Source organism: Bidens hawaiensis, unplaced genomic scaffold, assembly GCF_021521415.1.
Source record: "Bidens hawaiensis isolate Kalapana, Puna unplaced genomic scaffold, B.hawaiensis_p1.1 tig00003182_1, whole genome shotgun sequence".
In the NCBI taxonomy this organism is placed as follows: domain Eukaryota; kingdom Viridiplantae; phylum Streptophyta; class Magnoliopsida; order Asterales; family Asteraceae; genus Bidens; species Bidens hawaiensis.
In genome coordinates, this window is record NW_027491173.1 from 1,806,867 (window position 1) to 1,820,253 (window position 13,387).

Sequence of the window (13,387 nt, forward strand, 5' to 3'; positions counted from 1 at the left end):
AGATCTTCGTTCCCGATCCATTCCTCGTACGCCTTTAACATACTAACGACATCTTCATAGCTGAATTCCTTTAAATTAACTGGTTGTTTAAATGAGGCAACAATGTAGATGAGCCATCAGGGAAGGCTCGTTAGAAACTTCTTGACTAACTTCTTCTCGTTCACGAATTCTCCAAGTGATGCAGACTTAGATGCAATATCGGAAAATATGTTTAAGTATTCATCAATTGTTTCCATCTCCTTCATTCTCATGTTGTCAAGTTCTCGAGTTAGGGTTTGTAACCTAGCCTCCCTTACTCGGTCAGCACCCATGTGACGAGTTTTAAGTGCCGCCCACATATCCTTGGTGGTCGCCATGTTCTCGACTTGCATAACCTTATCTTTGGGAATGGCTTGAATTAATAGAGCTATAGCCAAACTGTTCTTCATGGCATCTTGCGATCCGAGAAGGATCGCGTCCCAAAAACCATGTATAGTGAATATAGCCTTCATGTTCATTGGCCATATCGTGCAATTAATCGAGTTCAACATCAGGCATTGAAGAGTTGGTGTTGCATCATCCTTAGCAGTACCAGATGCAGAACCAGAACTCGATTCAATCATGTTTGTCTTCCTTCTTGTTCGATCATACCTCCGATTAGACGATTTTGGTGTTTTCGTTTCTTGATCCAGGACATGACCACAACCCTAGTCACGCTACAACAACTCTCCTAACCTAACTTCAGACTTCTCCTCCATTGAATCTCCACAACAGCAAGTCTTGATTAGAACTTCAAGCTCTGATACCTATTCAAGAATGAATTGGTAATCAGAAAAATAAAACACATGATTGTCAAACTTGCAAAATACTTTTTTTAATCAGAAAATCTCACTCAAAAAACTGATTACATAATCGAGTATTTATAATAACTAGCTAACTCCTATTTTCTCGGCTTCAAATACAGTATCTTTATATAATAAACATTAGTAGATAAACTAATCTTGTTTAAACTATTATATTATTATTAGACCAAATATAATTAACTTCAAACTCTCCAAATACTAAACCGGTTGGGCCTGACTCGCCTGGACCGGATTAGGTAATACACGTTTATATGCCCTACCCAATATGATACTCGTTTATGTTCACATAACCATGATGATACCCATTTATGTTCGCGTGCATAAGATGATGTTTATTTATGTTCACCTATCTATGCCATACATGCTTGTGTATAATAACCACAAGCACTTTTGATAATCATAGTTTTCCCATTGAAATCATATGTATATTGTGAATTCATAATCTCAATAAGACTTTGAACCTTTATACACAAATTTTCTCCTAAGTCCACAGATAATTTCCCTGAGGCAATTTTACAAAGTTGTATAACATTTATTATAATTCAAATTTGACTCTAATCACACATGATATAAACGTATCCTTTCATACCCGGGTCATTATTAAAACAAACCCTTTATTTTTATTAGTTGATATTTCAAGTATCAATTATCTATTATTTCTCTGTATAGTGATAGTGTATAATGAATGGTTAATATTTATTTGTAGCAATTAGTTTTCAAATGATTTATACATACTGATCTTGACTAGTGTTGGATGCATTTAAACGTGTACTTATTGTTTACTGTTGCTCGGTGTGCAACCAATAAGGAACGTATGTATATAACAATGTTGTTTCTTAGACATACATGATCCAACAATGCACACGTTGGCAGGTCCAACCAACCGAAAAACGAACATCTAGAACTCTAAAGAAAAATCACGATATTCAGTTAACATCAAAAATAAAAATTGAAATAGTTACTAACTTACGAAAAGGATGGAAGGAGTAGAAGCTACGACCCAAGTTAGATCGATCCACGATACTCAGATCACCGCGTGTCTTCCACAATAGCATGTTGTCACTAATTCTAGCGAAGAACGAAAACTATTGATTGAAACAAGAGACTTAGAGCGAAAGGTATTAAAACAATGAAAAGACAGATATACCCTCGCAGGGTGTGACTTTTCATTGAAACAAACGGCTATCCACTCGAAGACCAGAACGGGTAAAAAAATGTGCAATTTCTTTGAAAGAAAAAACCAAACTTACGACATGGATATAATATAGGGACTATTTTTGTAATTAACGGAAAAAACAAGAAAAAAAATAAAAAAGGGAAATAAGAAAGATAATTTATTACAAAGTAAATATAGTTAAAGCATCCATGTATTTCTAAAAAAAAGATGTGTTTTGTTTTATTGTTGAGTGGGATTCTCACTCTGTTCAACAATCAACTTGGCTCATCAAATCAAATCAAATCAAATCACATTATGCACACTTGGAATTAGAATTTCTTCCCTAATATTAAGTTTCTATACCATTCCAATTCTAATTCTTTATTGTTATTTAGATAATGGTTTGTGGGTCCTCAACACTTAGAAACATCAAACATCACATAAACATAAACCATCAATCATGATTCTTCTTCTTGTTATTATTATTAATTTCTTCTGTTTCTTGATTCACCCTCTTCTCCCACATCCATGGTTACAAGAAGAAAGCTTTTTTTCTTTCTTTATATCATTTCAAGTACAACACTTTTATCCTTTGTTTGTGTCTGTTTTTATATTCATAATATGTGTCATATTATTATTATTGTTATTTAGTGGGGTACTACTTTTCATGTCTGATTTTATGGTGGCAGCTAGAGCTTAATATCAATATGTTCTTGGCTTCCATTTAATAATATTTTCTTGGATAAAAAATATTTGATACATTTCTCATATACATATTTATATACTGTTTGATATATCAAGTGAATCCTCATCTGTTGATGATTTTATGTTATTAAAAGTTGTAAGAAAATCTTCCGGTTCGCTTTGAAGTTCAATAAGCTCAGTTGGCACTCAAATGTCAAATTTTGACTAGACTAATAAGTCAAATGTTGGAGCATGATGATTTTTTTACGAATAATTACTTCAGTTTATTCAGATCTTGCATAAGTATGCTTAAATGGGTCTTAAAATTTGGCATCTTTAGTGCTGATTTAAGCAGTAAAGCTTCATTTTTTTTTAATTTACTTTTGACTTCTTTGATAATAACTTCATTTTTGTTATTTCATAAACAGATTTATCAAAGAAACGCAAAGAGGCCTGTCATATGGAAGTTAAACCGACTCATTCACATGGAACATGCTACTATTGTCATTCACCTATCAAGCTTATGGCGCACGCCGTTATTCTACTTTTGTTCTTGACCCACTGCTGTTCTCAGCACAAACCTTTTGATGAAGGTGCATTATTAGCTTTGTTAATCTCCTTATATTTTTTCATGCTTCAAAAACCGGTCTTTTGGACACCTTAAAAATCATTTGTTATTTAGACATAATGATATTTTTTTAGTTCAAGCTTTGATCAAGCTTCGGAAGGAACTAAACGACACACACGGGAGAATTAAGGATTGGAGTGCCTTTCTAGTTAGCCCTTGCTATAGTTGGTCACATGTCCTTTGTGATCAAAGAGAAGGAAATGTCATATCCTTGTAAGTTTATCATTTTCTCACTGACTCTAGATCAACCGGCGAGTTGAGTAACGCGTCAAATAGATTTGTTACATGATTAAAAAGTTCACATGTGAAACTGACCTTAAACTTTATGCAGGAGCCTTGGTTCCATTGGTTTTACAGGGATACTATCAAGTTCAATAACTGAATTGAAGTTTTTGACCCAGTTGTAAGTTTGATAATTTCAAACCATTACATGCAACATTTATAGGTTAATTTCACCTATTTTTGAAGGTAAAAACTAGAATAAATTACATTTTTCGTTACTTAAATATATACCGAATGTACTAAACTAACTTCATGCATCACAAATCTTTTATTTTAAACTAGTATTTTCCCAGCGCGTTGCGCCAGGCAGGTCGGTAAGTCAACGCGAATTCGGTAGGTTTCGGTTACATGCATCATTATATCGAAACTAAGACAAAAATAAAACAAAAAAAATTATAAAAATTGGGGTGGACCAATGGCGTGGCGTCGATCGGTAAAACTCAATCGTTGGTAAACTCCGACCATTATCGATCTCAGACAGTTGAGTCTACGCGAAATCAGTCGGTTTTCGCCATGTTCGTTACGGTACCGGAACTAAAAAACAAATTCAGGATTCGGTCGTTTTCGTTACGGTACTGGAACTAAACAAAACACGGTGAGTTTACGCGAATTCAGTCGGTTTCCGTGGCATTCGACATGACACCGTAACTAAAACAAAATTAACATTCAGTGGATTTTCATTACCTTCAATACGGGCCGAACTTAAAAACAAACAACAAAAAAAAGAATCCTACCAACAGGGTGCCGAAAAAATTGCCCAACAGAGGCTTAGCGGCACCAAACTTATAAATTATTATATATAATAATAATGTTGTAACACATTAACTCCGTTCACTATTTTAACTTTTTAGAAAGGGAAAATTCCCAAAATAGCCCTTTCTAGAGAGAGAAAGCACAAAATAGCCCTTTTTTCCACAGAATTTTTTAGAATTTGGACTCTCTAGACGTATTGGGAAAAGATAATAATATAGAGGTAGCAGGCCACATCTTTAAAAAAAGTTAGGGAGGTGACCAGATTTGGGAAAATATTGAAGGTAAAGTCCAAACAATTTTGAAATGTTGGAGCAAAAGTTCAAATTTTTCCTAAAATTTTTTTTCTAAAAAAGACCGTCTTGAGAGATTGTTTTTTTATGTTTCCTACCTTTTCCATCCATATTTTCAAATTCTAGGAAAAAAGGATTTTTAAATCTCGTCTTGAGAGACGTGATTCTACCACCACCACCCACCGTTCGCCTTCTACCACCACCACTACCGCCACCATCCACCACCACCAAATGTTAGCGGTGGGTGGTAGAATCTCGTCTTTCAAGACGAGATTTAAAAATCTCTTTGTTTTCTAGAATTTGAAATATGGACGGAAAAGGTAGGAAACATAAAAAAACAGTTTCTTAAGACGGTATTTTGAGAAAAAAAGTTTAAGAAAAATTTAAATTTTGCTCCAACATTTCAGAATTATTTGGACTTTACCTTCAATATTTTCTCAAATCTGGTCTGCTTCCTAACTTTCTTTAAAGATTTGACCTGCTCCTTTTATATTATTATTTTTTCCGAATGCGTCTGTAGCATCCAAATTCTAAAAAATTCTGAGTAAAAAAGATCTATTTTGGGCTTTCTCTCTTTGAAAAGGACTATTTTGAAAATTTTCAAAAAAAAAAATTATTATCCTGTCCTTACATCTAAAGAACAAAATGTGAAATTCTTATAACTCTTTACTTTTCTGTTTTTCTTTTCTTTCTTTTCCTTTGCTTTTCCTTCTTTTACTTTCTTTTATTTCCTTTTTTATTTTTTTCTCTCTTTAATTTTGTAAAGTTTTAAAAATGTATTTAGTAATCAAATTACTTATTTATAAAAGTATACGTTTGTAAAGTTTATTTACTTTCGTTTGTTTGATTAGGTTTTAATTTTTTAACTTATTATTATTATTATTATTATCCAAACAACATAATTCTAGCCGAGCCCAAGTAAATAAATGATTAGGATTTATTAGGGGTGTAAATGAGTGGCAATGTGGCATCACTAATGAACTACTTGCGATCAACTTTTGAAAATCTGAGTTTTTACATCATTTCAAAGTTTGAAAATCTATTTATGTATAACATAAGATATACTCAAAGCCATCAGAAGAAATATACAAACTTATAATTTCATGCAAGGCTAGAGTATATATTATATCCTGCAAATAAAGATAAAAATACACCAAGGAATTAAATGTGCAATAAGGTAAGTTCTGTCTTGAACTTTTATGCAGGGACTTAAATGATAATAACTTAACGGGCGAGTTGCCCGATCTTAGTAGCTTGGAGAACTTACAATATCTTAAGCTAGCACGGAATAAGTTCACCGGCTCTATTCCAACCTCTTGGGGTCAACTCTCCAATCTTAAATATTTGTAAGATTTTATGATTATGAATCCCTTTTACCTTGTAACTAATCAGTGCGATTTGACCATATCAACATATATAAACTATATGCATCACTCGGTTTCGTAGTCAATGATCTTTATTTATTTTGACTTTTGAAGGTTAAACAATTTTTTTCTGGAATTTGAATTTGTTATAGAATTTTAACTATAATGTTTGATATAGAAAATGAGCATATTTGATGCCAATGAGCTAGACTAATTTTGAAATCGACTTTGACTTTGGCTTGTATGTACGAATCAGTGTTTGTTTAAGATTTTGAATTATGTTCATTGTCGTTAACGAATTGTATCTGCATTTCGCAGGGATCTTTCGTCCAACAATCTAAGCGGAAAAATCCCTGAAAAGTTATTCTCAACTAGTGTATTCAAGTATGTAATCTTGTTTTCATATCATATGTATTGGTCACCTTACAAATTATTAATGCTTATCGTAAATTTTGATAGATCAATGTGTTATTCAGTTTTACAGGAACATCTCTTGAGTGTGGCAGAACACTGCACCAACCCTGCATATCGACTTCATCTGTTTCAGGTTCAATTTCTTCGTTAGATATTGTTACTATGATATTTAAAAAATAAAAATAAAAAATACCGGTCGCTGAATTGAATCGGGTTTTGACATTTTTTCGCAGGCTCTGCTAAAAAGTCAAAACTAAAGTTCCTTACGGTTGGCGCAAGCTGTGGTGCTCTGCTGCTTTTGTTGTTTGGGGTGATCTTTTTATACCGGTTCAACCTTAAGCGTAAACTTAACCAAGATTTGTTTGTTGATGTGGAAGGTTAGTGGTGCATGTACTTGTTAATTGTTGTTTGCCTTGTCACACAAGTTTACATGATACATTTGATTTATATGCATGTTGAGTCAATGAGTACTGTTTGACCAAGAAAGTCAAAGGTTGACTCTTAGTTGAAAAAAAGTTAACCTCCAATTATAATAATATATAATACATAAAAGTGGGCCTGTACCAAAAACTTAAAAGCTGCCCGTTTTGATCTGAATCCATTTTGATTCGTTAACAAACCTTTTCATATGCTATTTATTGTAGGTGAAGATGACAGTAAAGTTTCCTTCGGGCAACTTAGAAGATTTTCATGGCGTGAAGTACAGCTGGCAACCGACAACTTTAACGAAAGCAATATTATAGGGCGTGGAGGGTTCGGGAAGGTTTATAAGGGTGTTCTTGTAGACAACACAAAAGTTGCAATCAAAAGACTCGCGGATTATAAGAGTCCAGGAGGCGAGGCTGCATTCTTGAGGGAAGTTCAGTTAATAAGTGTTGCAGTTCATCGTAACCTCCTAAGGTTGATCGGCTTTTCAACCACATCATATGAACGGGTTCTTGTGTACCCGTTCATGCAAAACCTTAGTGTTGCATATCACTTACGAGGTATATACGTTGCATACATTACATTGCTTTACTGTTTTTAGTTTTTAGTTTTACTAATTACTTTTAAGCTAAAATTTAAAATCTTTTATTTTTGATAGATTTAAAACCAGGAGACAAAGGTTTGGATTGGCTGACACGAAAACGAATAGCATTTGGTGCAGCTCGTGGTCTAGAATATTTGCACGAGCACTGCACGCCTAAGATAATTCATCGTGATCTTAAAGCCGCAAATATCCTTTTAGACGATGATTTTGAACCGGTTCTAGGGGATTTTGGGCTAGCAAAACTTGTGGACACCCATCTCACTCACATTACAACACAAGTGCGTGGAACCATGGGACACATTGCTCCCGAGTATTTGTCGACAGGGAAATCCTCAGAGAAGACAGATGTGTTTGGATACGGTATTACTTTGTTAGAACTCGTGACTGGACAACGTGCAATAGATCTGTCTCGGCTTGAAGATGAGGAAGATGTTCTCCTTCTTGATCATGTAAGGATTATATACATAATCACGCAACATTTACATACATCATTACCATAACAGCCTTTAAAAAAATCTTTTACTTTTAAATTTATATAGCAATAGTAATTATACACAAGTCATTATAATGAACTTTAAAAATCTTTTATTTTTAAATATAGTAATATTAATTATACACAAGTCAAAAGAAATAAAATGCTCGATTTTATGGTGGATTAAAAAAAAATAATAACGAACCGTATAAAAGTTATATGGGTTTGAAAAAGTTAATGGTACTAGACTAAAAGTTAAGTATTGCGGGTTATTGTTTTTATCATAATTTTTAAATATTACATAATTGTGAGCGTCTCTGTCTTAGCAAATAATTTATATTGATCAAGGTTCCATATTACTTGTACCAAAATAATAATGATCAAATATTATTAAGAGCATATGCATACTAATTAGTTAGTGCAATTAACTTCAGATTAAGAAACTGTTAAAGGGAATGAGGCTCAGCGACATTGTAGACCCGAACCTGAAGGTTTATGATGCAAAAGAAGTGGAAACGATGCTTCAAGTGGCGATGCTATGCACCCAAGGGTCACCCGAAGATCGTCCCAGAATGGGAGAGGTGATCAACATGCTACGCGGACAAGGTTTGGCAGAGAGATGGGCGGAATGGGAGCAAGTGGAACAAGTTAAAAGTCAAGAATCAACTCGTATGTCGCACCACTTTGCTTGGGGAGAAGACTCGACACAAGATCAAGAAGCTATACAATTGTCACAAGCCCGGTGATTAAAACTTGGAGCTCATTACTTGCATGATATTTAAATACTTATATAGACATGTATGCCTTGTTTGCTAACATTTGTGTCTTTTTTTTTGTTTCTAAATATATGAATTTGTAACATCTATCTATAATATATATAAACCAAAACCCTAAAATCCTAAGTGTCGCGATATGGTCGCTTCCCCCAGATTGTTTGATCTTAAAATTGAGAGCTCTCATTAATTTAACCCGTTTTCGCCAATGGATCATGGGTTTCATCAAATCTGGATATCCAACGGGTTATAACGCCATACCTACCTACAGACCATAGTCCCCTTTCATCTCCTTCCTATCTTGAAACCCTAACCACACACACAACAACACGCTTACCATCACCATCTCTATTCTCTACGATTCCATATGCATCTCCATCTCCCTTTCTCTGCTGCTTCTTGCTTGCCTCCGTGAACTACCCTGAACTCGAAAGCAACCATCATGCCGTGAACCATCGATACATAGGATACCTTAATCATGCCATCCTTCTACTCCACACTCTTCGCCTGAAATTGAAATTCTTCTTGCATGTTTGATGTTTTAATCATGTATAAATCTGATTGTACTAATTTTGCTTCAACTTTGATTAATTTTTAACTTTATTTTCAGTTTTGTTCAATTTACCAATCAATTTGGATACATATGTCCGTTTTCATTAGTTTTGTTAGGTATTTAGGTTTATAATTTAAAAGGTTAAATTTTAAACTTATGTTGGGTAAAGCTAATATTTTTTCATAATTTGTATTTGTATTTTGATTTATTATATATCAAAGTTATCATGAACTGTTATTAGTGTGATACCCGGTAAAATAAAAAGTATTATTATATATCATAATCGGGATTAGAACATGTTTAGGCCGGGTTAAGTGAGAAACTAAGACCGTCAGTTAAAATATTATTTTATACTAAGAATGAAGGTAATATATATATATATATATATATATATATATATATATATATATATATATATATATATATATATAAAAGAATGCATGTGAGAAGGCAGACCGAATAAGGAAATTTTGGTGATAAGTTAGAATAAGCGAAAGTTCTCGGTTAAACGTGCGAATATTCAACTCGACATTCAAGAAAATATCCATGGCTGGATCCAATTGAGTAGTGTAGAGGATTAAAAATCGAGAGCAAAGGCGAAAACGTGACTCAATTCTGAGTTATAACGAAGCGGGAAAATGCAAATTAGTATTTTCGAACATGGTCGTTAAAGCACGTGTACCGATAAGTTTGCAAAAGTTAATATGGTCGTCGTATTTAGAGGTTTATTATGTGGATAAAATAAACCAAATAGACACTATAAGTTTGGATCGGTTGTTTTTGGGAAAAACAACTAAACTAGTTTTATTAAGTTTTGGAGTAACACGGAACCGGCACTGACACTAGAAAACGATCGATAATCATTTATTAGCGTAAATAATAACTTAACGAGTCAAATTTAAGTCGGGAACGGAATAAATATTTTGACGGAATGTATTTGGAAAATACAACACCACTTGAGGTAGTGGGATCGTGGAAATGAGAGACCGAAACGTGATCGTAAAACTCGTTTAAAACCGCACCTATAAAAGTGGGCTTCCCCCACTTTTTCAGTCGTTATATATCATTTCTGCATTATTAGAGAGAGAGAGAGAGGGTAGAGAGAGGTTAGAGAATTCGGGCAAGGTGGCCGGCGGCGGTCCGGCGGTGGTGCGCGGTGGCTGGTGATGGTCTGGCACGGTGGTCCGGTAGCGGCCGAAGCTTGTCTTTTACCGGGAACCATTTTTCGACGTCCCTAACGCGATGGTAATCTCCGATCGTCCTAATTTTGAGCTTAAGTTCATTAAAAACGCGTTTTAAAATCTGGACAGATTGTATAAGTTTTGCATGTTTGTAAAGATCATTCCATAACCAAAGATCTAACGGTCCGATCATCTTGATTTTTTACAGAGAGTTCATAACCCATAGATAATCAATTTGAACGGTGGAGATGAGGATCGGAGAAGTTTCTAGGCTCGTTTTCGGACTCAGTTCGCTAAGCGGATCTTGAAAACGCAGCTTTAAAGAAATGAAGATTCCTGGAGATCCGACCGTCGGATCGAGCTGAAATTTTCGGTGAACCTTCCTAACACATAGTTCTTTGATTCAACCAAAGGGATCGATGATCAGATGTTTGGATGATGAGTTATATGCTTCGTAAGTTACTGGTCAGATTTCAGAACGAAAATAGTTTATTAAAACGAGTTGCATGTAGGTTTTGAGGTGTTGTATGGACGATCCGAGACCGGAGAAACCTTCGTGACGCAAAAACGAACGCGTTGGTATGTCCGGATCGCATTGCATGCGGGTTTCGAGTAGATTTCTAGACTCGAACCGTACACAAGGAGGTATATATATTTTATATCTTTAAGTGTTGAAAACGAGAGATTAGTATAAATATCGTTATCGGAAATAACTTGGACAATGAAAAGGTTGTTAATAATTAATTAGAAAACCGTGAGTTAATATCGAGTGTTAAAAACGGTACAATCGAGACTTAGACGATTTCGTGTAAATTTATTATATATATATATATAGGATATTTGGGCAGAATAAATTATTCAGATGACCGGTTAATAAAAGGTTATTATAATTTTACAATATATATATATATATGTATGTATATACTTTTTATTAAATAACATCTGATTCAGTTACCATTTTCTAAAACGATAGAACTTCGTAATTTAATCACTACAATTATGATAAATAAGACACGTGAGGATAAACGAGTTAAGTTATGATACGTTCCTACTTGTATATGTGTTATGTGTTAATATATTTTGTATTAAACATAGGAAATCCAATTATCATTGGATGACTGTTGTTAAGATCTTGCATCAACTGGTTATGTATCATCTCTTATGTGTTAATTGTGCTGAGACAAAGGTGAGTTTCTCATAAATCTTCACTGTTTTAACACATTTAAAGAATTTATAAATGTTTTGGGGGAAAATCACGTTTCATGGATTGAATTTTATTTTTACAAACGTATTAAATGGGATGAGTTAAATTAGACTGGCGTGAAATACTTAGGTAAGGAAACAACTGCCTAAATATAGTATGAACGCGAAGGTGAGGAAACAACCGCCCGGTCGTTATAACCGTTAACCTTGTATTGGGACGTAGAAATATTGATAGATCTATCGGGGTGACGCCCTGCCTGCCGATCAGTCGCTCTAGTTAAATGTTGGGGGCAAATATTTTGAGTATGGTATGTGTCGGGTTATTGATTTAATAGTCATACATGCGTCATATTCTTAGCTAGCTTATGACTAATACGGTTTGTTTAAAGAAATAAAATGTTAATATTATAAACTTTGAAAAAGTCGTGATTAAAGGTTACCTTCGTAAGAATTCGAAGAGAATTTTGTGTGAATATGAATTGTCACACTTTGGATTAAAATGTTATATTCATACGCTTTCGCAATTAAAACGAAAGTTGATTTCGGTCCATATGGACGAAGTGGTAATTATGGAAATAATTAAACAAAGAAAAGCTTTGTTTTAATGAAATAAATGTAACATCCAACTTTTGTTAATTAATAAATAACGAAAAGTTTTGTTGTTAAACGTGTGTTGTTAAATTAGTCGTGTGTTAAGTGTTTGGATAAGGATTGGGTTTGGTAAAAGAAGTAGGTGGTGGGGTCCATAGCCCTCCATATAAGGCCATCCCCCCATCCTTTCACCATTTTCTTCCCACAAAACACACACACTCCCTAGAACACACACATACTCTCTCTCAAGACCTGAATCTGAGTCCGGGCTAAAGTAAGGAAGATCTTGGTGTTCAAGTGTCTTCAAACAACAAGAACACGTCCAGATCCTCGAGTTGTCCAGATCCGAACCGAACCCGAAGCCAAAGGTGAGTTTTGGCCAACAAGGTTATGTTTTGTGGGTGATTTCGACATGAAAATCGATATCTTAGTAGATCGGGTTGTAAGATGTAAGAAAAACATAAACTTGGTGAGTTATAACCTCACGGGTATGTTGTGGGACAAAAAGGTGACGTCTGGACTATGAGAAACACGGGTATACAAAGTTGGTACAACCCAAAACCCATAAAAAGGGTAAAATCGGGTCCTAAGGAAGAGTCACGAAGTAAAATGGCTTTAAAATGGTAAAAACGAAGAAAGGAAGGAATTTCGCTTCGCACAGCCATGAGAAGCGAAACAGGTATTTCGCTACGCTCAGCCATGAGAAGCGAAAAAGTTATGCGAAGCGAAATTCTATGCGAAATTCCTCCCATGCGAAATTGTTTAAGTTGTTATTAAAATGTGACCCGATTCATTTTCTGATGCGTTTTTGCTAAAGGACCTATTAACGAAAATAAAAGTTTTCCGAGCTGACCTAGTAGCTCAACCCTAGCCAGGGGCTCTGCCCCTTGGACCCTGCTAGGGGCTGCCGCCCCTAGACCCCGCTACCAGGGGCGCTGCCCCCAGACCCCCGTTAGTTGAGGGTTTCATTAACTTAGATGTAAGAAGTAGTAGTAATGGTTAATTGACTCGCGTAATGTATTGAATAGTTAGCCGTGCACAGCTAAGGAAGGGCATTTCCATTAACGGCGAGAGAAATCATCTCCAGGTGAGTTCTAGCCCCATTTCTCTTTGAGATGGTTTCGGGGCTATGTGCATACTTGTAAGAATAGTAACATATATACTTATGTGC

The 13,387-nt window shown here is 34.8% G+C and overlaps 1 protein-coding gene across 1 annotated transcript; it reads left to right on the top strand.

The window, feature by feature from the left end:
- The first annotated feature begins 2,779 nt into the window (after positions 1 to 2,779).
- LOC143622518 (putative LRR receptor-like serine/threonine-protein kinase At5g63710) lies at positions 2,780 to 8,749 on the top strand. Its single transcript, XM_077093639.1, has 11 exons — positions 2,780 to 2,798; positions 3,111 to 3,275; positions 3,385 to 3,523; positions 3,642 to 3,713; positions 5,841 to 5,981; positions 6,318 to 6,383; positions 6,476 to 6,546; positions 6,647 to 6,790; positions 7,058 to 7,399; positions 7,498 to 7,892; positions 8,350 to 8,749. Exons 2-11 carry the CDS (start codon positions 3,143 to 3,145, stop codon positions 8,659 to 8,661), a joined length of 1,815 nt encoding a protein of 604 aa, XP_076949754.1. The 5' UTR covers positions 2,780 to 2,798; positions 3,111 to 3,142; the 3' UTR covers positions 8,662 to 8,749.
- The last annotated feature ends 4,638 nt before the right edge of the window (positions 8,750 to 13,387 follow it).

Coding starts and splice junctions, on each gene's coding strand:
- LOC143622518 (XM_077093639.1), top strand. CDS start 3,143: ATGGAAGTTAAACCGACTCATTCACATGGAACATGCTACTATTGTCAT. Junction 3,524..3,641: donor GAAGGAAATGTCATATCCTT/GTAAGTTTATCA, acceptor AACTTTATGCAG/GAGCCTTGGTTCCATTGGTT. Junction 5,982..6,317: donor CTCTCCAATCTTAAATATTT/GTAAGATTTTAT, acceptor TGCATTTCGCAG/GGATCTTTCGTCCAACAATC.